Below are 12,674 nucleotides of genomic sequence, written 5' to 3' on the forward strand. Positions count from 1 at the left end.
AAGGAGGTGGGTGACCTCTTGAGGTCTTGGGCCAGGCCTGTGCTTCTGTAATCTTTGCTTTACCATAATTAGGGAGGGAGGCAGAAGAGTAGGAGGAGAAACCATTTATTACTTCTCTGGGATTTGACAGCTTGGAAAAAGAGAGGGAGACAGAGAAACAGCCAGGGAAGGAGCCAGCCACAGTGAGTTTAACCTCTCAGTAAAATAAAAATGGGCTGGACGCACCTCATCAGCTGCCCTCTGTCAATAGCCGGGCCCATCTGGCAGAACTTGAGGTTCCCAGCTAATTGGCATTTCCCATAGAGCCAGCAAAGAAGAGCTTTTCAAAAAATATGTGGTGGTGGTGGGATGTGTGTGTGCACGTGTGCGTGCGTGTGTGTGTGTGTGTGTGTGTGTGTGTGTGTGAGCTGGCTGAGAACTGCCACACTTCCCAAGGTGCTAGCTCTGTAGATCATCTATTATATAAAAGTACAGACAGTCCCCACCCCCACCCCTGAGCTTAAAGATGAAGAATCCAGCCTGTTTGTTCCAGGCAGATGTAATCACACGAACAGTCAAGTCTAGAGGGCAGGACACTGCATGAATAATTCAAGCACTCCAGTCACTTGATTGTGTGTGCAGATAAAACACCAGTCAACCGCTAAACAGGTCAGCTGATAAACTTGTTTGCTCAGGCCTAACCACCATCCGCCAAATGCACCCAAGACCCACACTACAATTAGTGGCAGGGCTTTCTTCTACAGAACCCTCGCAAACGCAGGGAGTGGCCAGCCCCATTAGGTCAGGGTGGCGTTCTCAGGCAGGGTTTCTTCACCTCCTTGCCTCTTTGTTCCTCCACAGACACAGGGTGATTTCACCCAGCTCAGAGGCCACCTAAAGCCTAAAAAGGCAGGGCTCTCAGAGCACACACTTTCATGCCAGGAACTGAGGCTGGAAGGCAAAGGTGAGTGGTAAGCAGGGGAAAGTGCCCAGTTGCGGAATCCAGAGGCCTGGACTGGAGTCCCAGCTCTGCCCTCCTGGCTTCCCTGAAGCCTCAGTTTCCTCACCTATACAAAAAGGGGGCAAAGAATCCCTCTATCCGCCACTGGCAGCTGAGAGGATTACACAAGACAACACAGCCAAACCTCAGGCATTCTCCCCCTAAGAACCCTGTTTGGGGAATGGCCAGAAATCTCAGATGCACACAGCTGTTCTTTAGACAAACCCCACCACCAAAAGCATTTAGATGTTTAATTCTTCCTGCTTTCAGAGCGTCCTCAGGATTTAGGGAGCAGCACTTTTGCTAGCCAAGGTGAATTCTTTGTGCCAAAGAACCATCCACTCACAGACATGGGAACACCACCCATGCAGACCTCAACATCCAACAAGATATTACCCCTTAATTACGAAGCTCTTAGAATAACTGCTGCTATAAATTTTAAACCTGGGTGCAATTATCCTCTTTAAACACACCCAAGATACTAAGCACTGAGAAAAAAGAAAAAGAGAGAAGGTGGAGAAAGGGAGGAAGTAGCACCTTGCATAACACCCCAAGGCCCGTGAAGCACCTGGGACCCCGGTTCCACTTCACACATTCTTACTGGACAAGTCAGATCTGGTCAGTTCTGCCTAGAGTCGGCAGAACCTGTCTCTCGTCTACCCTCCCAAGGAGAAACATCTTTACATGTAAAGCCGTGTCTGTTTATTATTTTTGTGTGTCAAGAGTAAAAACATGGTAGCCTTCATGTGCCTTCCTAAGGAACTAATCCCTCAGGAAGCCATAGCCGGCTTCCCTCCTTGCTCAATAAACTCAGGCCCCTTTCTGACTGCCCCTCACCCAACACTGGGACTCCCTCCAGGCGGGGAAAGGAAACTACAGATTCAAAAGGCTCTACTGGGAGCCACTAGAGCGGGCAGGAATCTACATGCTTTCCAGGGGTCACCTGCTCTTCTCACCAGCTCTGGGTCCTGCCCCCTTAAAGAGCAAAATTTAAACCTTGTAAACGACTGTTAATTTAGAGCAGAAAATCCATTCAAGTCACGGTCACCAAAGGCTAGAATGAGTCAACAGCCTTCTGAGATTTCAAGAACACCAATTGTTAAAAAGAACCACCGGCCTGCGCCATTTATACGTGCCAAGTCAACTCTAATCGTTGGCCAAGCCAAATTATAGGCAGCCTTTCCTCGGAACACAAATACACAAACAGGCCTCTCCCACAGCCCAGCCTAGCACCGGACTAGTTACTGATATGCACTGAGATAAAGGGTGTTTGTATTTGCTCGGTTTGAGGTATACTGTTATTAGAAGGGTGACAATACGAGGTAGTTTACATAGCCATCAAACAACACCACACTCGCTAAACTGGTTTGACTTCAGGATTTCAAAGCTGAGCTCAACCCACAGCCATCTCCAAAGCCCTGGCTCAGCTGCCCCTGGGCAAGTTACTTCACCCCCTCACTTCAGCTTCCTTCTCTGTAAAATGGGAACACAGCCGCCTGCAGATCAAGAGAGAGCTGAGAAAGCTGCCTGGGCAATGCAAGGCATTAGCGTTGTATTTCATTCTGGCTTTTCGTTTTTAAGCAGTTAGTGGCTTCGGTCCCTTAAATTTCTACAGCTCAGCCTGGCTTTTAAGGCTCTTGAAGTATAATCTTATCAAGGCAGAACATCACATTTTTGCAAAAAAAAAAAAAAAAAAAAAAAAAGAAGAAAAAGAAATCCTCCTCCATTTCCTCTTGAGAATTTTACATTAAAACAGATAAAAGCAACCAGCCACCTCTGGGCTTTCAGGAGTTTGTAAAGCAGATCCTGGAGGTTCCAACTTTCCCTTTGGTCCTTTATCCTCCACTAAGATCCAAGCCCAGGACTAATTTCACAAGTTCCAATGCTAAAAGCTCAACATGTCCAAGAACTCAGCAAAGCCTGAGAACTTGTATTTTAAGGACCGGATCCATTCACTCGTCCGGGAGAAGTGGGAGGAACAGAAGAACCAGGCTCATTTTCAAACAAGAGAAAACATAAGAAAGAAGTCCACGTATGTAGGTTTTTAAAAAAACGAACTCTATTTGAAAGAGAAAAGCACTTACCTGCTTGTGCATTTCAATGTTCAAGCCATAGGACATCTCATAGTACTAAAAGGAAAAAGAATTGCCATTAACAACGCAGAAATCTGTTCATTTTTCAAAACCCATTTTTTCTTGGGAAGGTTTTGGCCAAATATTGTGATACATTAGCTGAGGCATTTTAAATCAAACCCCAAAGCCAGCTTATAAAGAGGTTTAAGAGCTGACAAGGGTGAGTGTACCTCTCATCTCAACAGAACATTTTATGTAGGGTAGTAAGAGGAGCTGGGCCCTTCCTCCCACAAGCACTGCCTGTGCCATATATCCTGTTTATACAAGGTTCGGGGTTCAACAGGGAATCGTGCGTACACTGGGACCCTCTTGTCCTCTGAGAGTTATTTAGCACTGTGTGGAAGCCCTCTTCTGTGGAAAGCAGTGCAGGGAGCCACGCTCAAGTGCCTCCATGCCCTCTCACAAACGGAAGGTTTAAACTTGCTGGAACACAGCACTGGGCAAAGGGGAGACAGCGTACCTACTGCCCCGGGGCTGGCAGGATTCTCAGTAGGGGATCCCTGAGGAGAGGGGAGGAAGCAGAGGCTTTAAAAGGCTCCTCCACTCCTTAGAAAACCCTGGGGAAGGAGGGCTTCTGTCCTACTCTGGCTAGATCCCAGGGCTGCAAAGCAGAAAAGTTTCCAAACACTCCAGGGAGGTCTCTAAGAAGATTTTTATCCACCCCTGACGTGGGCTGATCTAATCCGAGCGAAGATAGGGCAACTGGCCCCTGGGAAGCCTTCAAAACACAACTTAAAGGCACACAAAGGTAGTTCAGAAGTCCCCAGCCTGGAGTTCGGGTTTCTCTTTCTGCCTGTTCCCTCACCCACCCTCCTTCAAGCGCCCCAGCTCGGGGACGCGGCCGGGGAAGGGGCTGGGGGCACAGTCAGATCACACCAGCTCCCAGGGCTGCCCTGCGGCTGGGCCACGGTGGGGGCCAGGATCCGGTCTCCCCAGATCCGTGCCGCGCCCGGCGGGGTCGGCGCCCTCCCGGCCCCCGCGCCTCTCACCATCACATAATGGCGCTGCATCTCCGTCTTCTCGTTCGCCAGCTTGTCGTACTCCACTTTGAGGCTGCGAGGGCAGGAGGAACAGGCTCAGGCCTGGCGCCCGCACAGCCTCCCCAGAGGCCCCAACCCAGGGGTCTCTGAGAGCCACTTTTCCACTTCCCGACACCCCCGGGGGGTACCCCATCATCCCGCAGCCTCAGGGCGCAGGGGGATTCGAGTCCCCACCATAGACAGGGAGTGTGAAACAACTCGAAACTTCCCGAGGCCCAGCTGGTGGACTTATCTCCGCCGCGGGGGAGAGGGACCCTGACGCTGGCTCTGGACCCCTAGAACCCAGAGTGAACCCGCCCGCGACCCAGACCCCCAACCTGGGGCCCCGTGGGCGGCGCTGGGAGCCGGGCGGCTGCGGGCAGCAAAGGGTTAAGGCGGCGCGCTCCGAAAGGGGAAACAAAAGGCGGAGGCCCGGGCAGCCCCGCCGCCCCGGGGTCGGGAGCCCCCTCCGTCCCCGCGGGGGGTGGCAGGAGCCGCGCCAGGGGCGCCCCCTCCCTGCCAGCCCCGGGGCGGCCCCCGCCGGCCTTACCTGTGATATTGAGCTTGCAGGAACTGGAATTCGTCTTTGATCCTGTCACAAGACTCAGCCACCGTGAATTTAAATCCCGGCTGCCCGGGTTGATGGGGAGCCTGGAGCCCGCGAAGACGAGACAGGGGAGGGGGCAGGGGCATCAGACGCTGCTCCGAGCTGCCCCGGCTCCTCCGAGGCGGCTCCAGCTCCTCCCCGCCGGCGCCCAACCAGCAAGGCCACCCTCAGCCCAGAACCTTCCCCGCAAGTTTCTCAGCGCCCCGGCTACGGGGGGGGGCGCCCCATCCCTCCCTGTCGGCAGCGGGGCTCCGGCCGTTACGCGAATGGGCGCCCGGCCCCAAGTCAGGCAGGGCGGGCGGACAGTGCGGCCGAGTTGGGAGACTTGGGCGAGGGGCGGGCGCCACAGCTCCCCCTGGAACACAGGCAGCCCCCCGCGCCGCTCGGGCGGAATTAACCTCCCCTCTCCACGGCGCACCCGCGTCCCCGTCCCCTTTGTGTGAGCGCACACGCACACACACACACACCATAAAGGTAGCAACAAGCAAAATGGAGGTGCCAGATAAACTGCCTCGTTTACCCTGCCGTGATAGATGCCTAAATAAACCGAGTTGCAATTACTCACCGGATGTCTGCCTTGCGGATACATGGCAGGGAGGGGTCGTGATTCCGAGAGCGTGGAAGAGCCGAGAGCCCGGGCCGAGGGGGTGCGCGGGAGGGGGGAGCCGAGCCCGAGCGGGGGGCGGCCGGGAAACCGAGAGCTCGCCCCCGGCCCCCCCAGCCCGCTCTCGCAGCGAAATCCCAGAGTCGGGCGCCCGCCCCAAGTGCAGACAAAGAGCCGCGGAGCGGGCGGCAAAGTCGTCGGCGGGCGCCGAGCCGGGCGGCGGGCGCGGGCTTTGTGCGCCTAGGGATCGGCGGGCTGCGGCCGGTCGCCCTCCCCGGGCTGCGTCGACAGCGTCAGAGCCCGGGGCTGCGCGGACATCGTTGGCTCCCTGGCGGGCCCGGCGCGGAGTCCCGAGGCCCGTGGCCCCTCCGGGTCACTCAGCGCGTTGCGCCGGGAGGGGGCCGCGCGGGGGCAGCCCCCAGCATCCGGGGCGCGGGTCGGGTCCTAGAAAAGGCTGGGCCCGGGCTCGCGGCAAGAAGAGGAAGGAGGCAGGCAACGAGGTGGCGGCTGGGGCCGCAGGAGCGCCGGAGGGCGAGGGTGGGAGCCCAGCGCGGGCGCTTCGACGCCCCCCCTCGGAGACCGGAGCCGCTGTTCCGTCTGCTACCGCCGCCGCCGCCGCAAGCCCTTCCCAGGGCCGGGAGGAACTCCGGGTTCAGTGCGTGCAAATCAGCCGCCCTGGCATCTTATTCCAGCGGGCACAGGCAGCCTCCGCAAAGGGTCCTCGCTCCTCCCAGCTCGAGCGCCGCGTCCCCAGCTAGGAGCGGAGCGCTCAGCGCCACCGCCGCGGCCGCCTCGGAGCTCGCGGGCCGGTGAGCGCCGGCGGGGAGACGCAGCCAGACCCGGAGCTCTGCGGCTTCCTTCCTCCCCTCGGCCGGCTCTCCTCTCCGCGCCGCGACAAACCCCAGCACACACACTCAGCGCACACACACACACCAAAAAAAGTGCCTCGGACCTGCGGATACCACACACAGACAGACTGGGGGACGAGCACGAGGTCTGAACTGCCGCGAGAGCAGTTCCAAATAGGGACTGAAAAGTAACAAAATAATGTGGCAGCTTCGTCCGGCGCTGGCCAATGGGAGCGCGGAGCCCCCACGTGGGGCCTCGGGCCGCGGCCTGCGACTGGGCGCCGCCGGGCACGACGTCACAATGCCCTCTTGTGTCTAAAACTATGCATGAAAAGTAGCAATCAGGCCCTACCCGCCGGTGACTTTCGCATGGGAGTGAAAAACAGCGCTCCTCAGATCAGGAATTAACCGAAAGACATATAATAAATAGATATATATTATAGTCCTGGGCTGCGAGGGTTTTTTTTCCTCCTCTTTTTTTTTTCCCACGATCTACTAGCAAATAATTATTTGGCAGGAGGAGGAAAGAGAGAAGACAGAGGAATAACAACAAAAGAAAAAAAGACAAGCTGTACCATCCTCAAACCTGTGGCTGGTCGCAACGTATCAGCTCGCTCCGCGGTGGCAGCGAGAGATTCCGCCCTCTAATCTCATTAGGTCTGCAAAGCAGCCCAATTATATGCCATAAAACAAACAGAATCACTTTGTCACTTTAATGTTTTCACTTCAAGAGATTTAGGGCCGATAAAATGGTGGCTCCCAAAGTTGCCTCCGACCTTTCAAAATTTGCTTGGAACTGAGAATGTCCCCTTTTCCTTACCCCTCCTCCTGCCCCCCGTAACCTCCCAGCTTTCCTCCTTTGTTCGCTCGCCCTTCTTTTCGGAAAGCCAAACAAACAGCCCCTTTGCGGTGCGGAGGCTGCCTGAGAGGAGCTGAGGGAGTCTGCGTGGCGGGCCGCGCAGAGGAAGGGCCCGGCCGCCCGCGGACGGCAGGCTCGGCTCACGGCCGGCCCCGCTCGAGCGCCTTCCCGCCGGGGACGGCGATGCCCTCGCCGCAGCCGTGCCTCGCCGGCTCCTCACAGCTCTCCCGGGCCGGGGGAGCGAATAGGGGACGGGGCCCGGGCCCTGCCCGGCCGAGGCCCGGGAACTCGAGTTCTGACCCGGTTCACTCAGCCCACAAGCGGCAGGGTCACAGCGTTGCGGAAGCCTGTGGATGTGTCGGTCCCCAGCCCGGACGCCCCGGGGGACGCAGCCGCTCCCCCGCCCGCGCCTCCCGGACTCCCAGCGCGGCCGCACAGGCCACCCGGCTGCGGGGCCGGGTTGCACGCAAACCAACAGCCTGGATCTCCCGCGCTCCGGGTTACGCCAGGGCAGACCGGCCAGTGGGACGCGGCCCTCGGAGCGGGCATCTCCGGGGGTCGGCCCATGAGGACCCCGGGGTCCCTTGCCAGCATCTGCGCAACCGGCAGCACCCGGGGGCCCGCAACGGGCGCGCGCGATCCGGCCGCGCGCCCCGATCCCTATTTCCCCTCATTAGTCGCCGGAGGTTAGCTTTTGCATCGTAATGAGGCGCCGAGCGCGAGCGGGCGCTCCGAGGCCAGTGCGCAGGGAGTTACACGTGAGCCTCGAACTGAACCTCTTCGCGCCCGCTCCGGCCGCCGGCCCGAGCCGCGCTCCTCTCTTCATTTATTTATTCTCCTAAATAAAAACATAAATCGTGTGCGCCGCGCACCGAACAGGGGGGTAGGGAGACGCCCGACTCGACAGATGCGAGCATCTGGCCGCAGCATTCATTAGACACAAAATGGCTCCTCTTTGGAGCTTCCTTTTCCCCTCCCCCTTCTCTACCCTCCCCCTTACGTCACGGGTGGGCGCACCTCCCACCCGCCCCGCCCCTTTCTTGCCCCGGCCCCCACGTGGGGGACGCTGACCACGCCCCCGAGCAAGACTCGGAAGACCAATCACAGACCGCGGAGGGGGCTCTCCGTTGCTGATTGGTGAAGCTGGTGGGAGCTGTCAGTCGGCGGCCAGAGCTGTCAGTCAAAACCACGCGGGGTGGGGGAGCGCTGACAAATGCCGAGGCTTCTGAGCCTCCCGCTTGCAAATAGTGCTTGGAATGGCTGCTTAATTAGCTTTGAATGGCTTTTCCTTCCAGCTCAAACAATCTGTCACTACCATGTGGTATAAAGGAGCCATGCATAAAAAAGTAAGCAGAGGCTAAATATCAATTTGATTTTGTGTATCAAAGGAATATTTTATTTTTCTCCCTAGTAATGAAACGTATCAATTTAAATAATAAAAGGTAAAAACACACACAAAAACCAAAAAAAAAAAAAAAGAAAGAAAAGAAGAAGAAGAGAAAGAAAAGAAACAGAAAAAGAAAAAAAGAAAACCCCAACTCCACGGTGTTCCGTCTCCTGCTCACGCCTGAAACAGGTCACTTCTACAGCCCACGTTCAGGAGGAAGCCTGAAATTTCCCCCTCCCTCCTTTCAAACTTGCATTTAGTGTTTTGTAGTTGTTGTCCTCCTGAAGTCTAAAAGGAGTGATGGGGGAGGGGTGGCCTGTAAAAGGGGACGTGGGGGCGGGGAGGGGGAGAACTTTAAAGGGAGCTCTTTGAAGCTGCTAATCAAAGTGGAGGGGGTTTTAAGACCCCGTAAACTGGGGATCCTACAGCAGGTCTCGATTTGGGAGCCGAGAGCGGGGGGAGAGCGCGGGTGTGCGTCTCGCCTGGATTTATTAAACACAATGCCTTCAGGATGCCCGGGACGCGGCGCCTCGCCAGGCCTCCCTCTCTCCGTCTCCCTCCGGACTGGCTCCGACGGCGCCCGCCCACAGGCGGCCGAGAAGCCCCCGGGCCCGCAGGTCAGTCTTCGAGGATTATGTACAGAAAAGCACAGCAACTCTGTCTCTGGTCTGGACGGCCCCCCTGCCCCGACGTTCGTGCTCCTGATGACCCCACGAGCCAGCGCGCTCCTGCAGGGCAGAAGCACGTCGAGTTCACCTGTGAGCCCCAGCGCCGGCGCCGAGCCTGGCACCCTGGAGGGGTCCGCGGCTCTGCGTCCTGGAAGTGGTTTTGTAGAGCGCCGCCTCCTCGCCGAGCGGGGCTGGAGAACCCAGCCATGCAGTCAGGCAGGAGAGCGCTTGAGCGCTTACTAGGTATGAGGCAGGGCACTGCTGCCCAGGCAGCACTCTCTTCACTCCCGAAGGAAGTGGCCTGGCTGGTGGCCCCATTTTACAGTGAAGCGGAGAGGCTGAGAAAGCTCAGTAATTTGCCCCCAGCTGGGCAAGGGTCGAGGAATCCAGGGCAGCTGGCTAGATAGCCAACCTCAGCGTCCCCTTCGCTTCCGCAAGCGGGGTCCATGAGGGCATTTGCCGCAGGAAAGACATTCATTCATTCATTCATGCCCAGCCCCTTCTGAGCTTCTGGCTGTGGGGTGACAGGCCCAGCACTCCAGACTGTGGCTCCCACCCACTGCGCACCCAGCGTCGCTCCCAGCTCTCACCCGCCGCCTGAACCCTGAGCAGGAAGGGGGCAGGCAGGCCAGGATCCAGGTCAACACCTCTTTACGCTCACCGCAGCTGTCCCCACACCCCCATGCCACCCCACAAATTAAAAATAAAAAAAAAAAAAAGAACAAGGAGAAAAATACATGTCTTTTATGCTCCAGAAAGAGAAAAGAAAATAAAAAACATGTATACAACACCCTGTCCAAAGCGCTTGACAATTATTTTACAGAAGGAGGGGAGAAGAGAGAGAGAGTTCAAACGTCTCTGTCTCCAGTTCTAATTGGAAACGTTTCAACTGTTTATGTTACAAGAAGTGTCAGGGTCATTTGCTACCGGAGAGCTGACTTTTCATTGGCTGCTTAATTGAGTACCTCGGAGTCCACCCCACGTGGGAGAGGAATTCCTGGCACATTAAAAAAAAAAAAGTCACCCGGGGTGAGACAGAAAGCCCGGCCTGGATTTCCAGAGTCAAGGCTCGCAGCCCCTCATTTGGGGTGCTGGGTGGTTGGTGGGCAGCTATCTGCCAGCCTCAAGAGCACTCTTCTGGTTCTTTAAAAATAATTGTGAAGCACATTAGATGGGTGTTTCCCCTACCGATTCTCAGGAATTAAAGGGTCTGGCCCAGGCCAGCCACCAGGCTGTGGCCTCCTCATTTGAGGAACTGATCACAGTGCCTTGGGTGGGGTTGCAAACCTCTCCTTGTCATCCCTTCCCCGAGTGCCTGTGCTGGCTTTGATTTTTTGGAGGCCTCTCGTAGGAACTGCATGAAGAGAAAAGAAATCTCCCTCACCACCACCACACCCCCACCTTGGTTGATTCTGTAAGGTTCCTCTGATTCTGGGGCTTAGGGAATTCTGTCCGCCATACCCCGACCCCACACCCACCAGTCATCCTTCACAAGCAGACACCTCACCAAACAGCAAGAGGAAGGGGAGTTTTATGCACTTAACAAACTTACACAGAGCTCATTCCGTGCAAGATGCTGTTCTAAGCACTTGACAAATATTAACACATTTAATCCTCTCACGCCAGAAATGAAGTGGGTGCCATTAGTGTCAGCCCCATTTTACAGATGGGAGCACTGATACGCAGTGGCACAATGAGATACCCAAGGTCACTCGGTGACTGATGGATGTGAGCCCAGGCAATCCAGCTCCAGAGTCCATGCCCTTAACGATTCACCCTGCTATGTCTACAAACTTGGCTCTACCGGGGATGCAGGCCAGGGCTTTGGGATGGACCACAGGAATCCAGGGGGCCCCCGAAGGTCTCAGAGGGATCCCCTATAAACTCATCCTGGAGCCACCTCATTTCAGGAACAGGGACTGAGTCTCATGGAGGTGGAGGGAATTCCCAAGGTCTCCCAACCCCTTTTCCAATTCTCTGACTAGTTCTAGTCAAGCTATATGACTTTGGGGGACTTATTTAATCTTGCTAAGCCTCCATTTCCTCATCTGTAAAGTGGAGATAACAATCTGTCCACCTTAGAGGATTGTTTTGAGGATCGATAGAGATAATGCATGTGATGTACTTAGTATAGAAGCTGGCACATTAAGTGATCAATAACAGTTAGCTATGGTGGCCATGATGATAATGTAGGACCATCTGGGTGATTCAACTCCTCAAACATTTTCTAAGTGCCTGTAGGGGCTACAAAGGTCTCCTGTCCCAGCCCTAGGGGGGAGTAAATCAGGAAGTAGTCCCAGCTGTATTCTACATATTTATAGCCAAGCCCAGGGGGAGACACCCAGCTCCTGTCCTCTGAGCTTTCAGGAAGGCCCTCCTGAGGTCCTTGGGCAGTCCCCTCCCTCTCTGGAATTCTTGTTATTTATCTTGGTCCTCAGATGACCTTGGACATGCCTACTGCTCAAGGACCCCTGGTGTGGGGGGGAGGGGAAAGAAGGACTGGGAAGGGGCAACTCGAAGTTAAACCCTGGGGCGATGTGGGGGTGGGTAGAGGCAGACAGGCCTGTCTGCAACCACAGTGGAGTTCACAGCATTTCTGAGAAGACAGCCACAAGAAGTAAGTGGATGTAAGTATGAAGTAGAGGAGAACAGGAGTCGTCAGAAGGGCGGTTCTCGAAGGACTTCCTGAAGGGTGGAGCTTGAGCTCAGCTCAGAAGGATGGACAGAAGTTCCAGTGGGCATAGGGGGCCAGGATGCGCAAATACTTCTACCAAAACCCTTCCCTTCCCCCTCAGCCTGCACCAACATCTTCCTTGGGTCCTTTCTTTGTTTTGCCACCTGCCAAGGTGTCTTTGCTTCCTGAGGAGGAAAGCTAGGAGCTTGCTTCTCTAAGACCCCTGCCCTCACCCCACGCCCATTTCAGACCCCTGTGAAGGATGCCTCTGAAGGCCACTAGGGTGATGAGGAGAGAGGAGCCCACTGGCCAGTACTGTGTGGCAGCATAGCCTAGCAGCAGGAGGCCTGAGGATCCACACGATCTTGGGGGCTCACTTTCCACATCTGTAAAATGGGGATATAATGGCACCTGACTGCTTACCTGGAGAGCATTTACAGAAAGCCTACTCTATGCAGGACTCCTTTGGAGGTACCAAAATCTAAGGGAAGCTCCTGCTTTTGGGACATGCCTAAGGCCAGACTGCCTCCAATTCCAAGCTATATGTGGGCCCTGAGAGCTAAATAGAGTCTGTGTGGGAAGTAGTATTGGGTAAAAGGGTGGAAGTGGCAATCAGGGAACCTGCCTGTAGAGGGTGGCCCTGGGTGTAGCTGAGTGCAGAGGAAGAGAGACTTCCAGATAAGAGCAAAGGTGCCCAGCCAGGACACTCCAGAGAACACAAGAGATGGTTGGGTTTGCTCTGTGGCCCAACTAGCAGAGAAAACCAACACCTCTCTCTGGAAAGCTATGGATGCCAGCCTACCAGGCATGTTTTACAATGAGGGCCTCATGTCCACCTGAGACTTTATGGGGGGCAGGTACGCAGAGCAGGCATGGAATGTGTTTGTTCACCTGTCT

At 55.7% G+C, this 12,674-nt stretch overlaps 1 protein-coding gene across 13 annotated transcripts in view; it reads right to left on the reverse strand.

Moving 5' to 3' along the window:
- The window catches only part of TLE3 (TLE family member 3, transcriptional corepressor), a 48,036-nt gene extending 41,655 nt beyond the window's left edge, over positions 1-6,381 (reverse strand). For 11 of the 13 annotated variants that reach the window (XM_045530857.1, XM_045530836.1, XM_045530816.1 and 8 more), the window contains exons 1-4: positions 5,303-6,381; positions 4,681-4,781; positions 4,101-4,164; positions 3,064-3,108 (exon numbers count right to left, since the gene is read on the reverse strand). In XM_045530857.1, coding sequence (XP_045386813.1) covers positions 3,064-3,108; positions 4,101-4,164; positions 4,681-4,781; positions 5,303-5,326 — 234 coding nt within the window. In that variant the 5' untranslated portion in view covers positions 5,327-6,381. Of the gene's footprint in view, positions 1-3,063; positions 3,109-4,100; positions 4,165-4,680; positions 4,824-5,302 lie in introns of those variants that run through there. The other 2 variants (XM_045530868.1, XM_045530805.1) reach the window with 2 other exon arrangements.
- Between the last annotated feature and the right edge of the window lie 6,293 nt (positions 6,382-12,674).

Source organism: Lemur catta, chromosome 1, assembly GCF_020740605.2.
Source record: "Lemur catta isolate mLemCat1 chromosome 1, mLemCat1.pri, whole genome shotgun sequence".
Taxonomy (NCBI): domain Eukaryota; kingdom Metazoa; phylum Chordata; class Mammalia; order Primates; family Lemuridae; genus Lemur; species Lemur catta.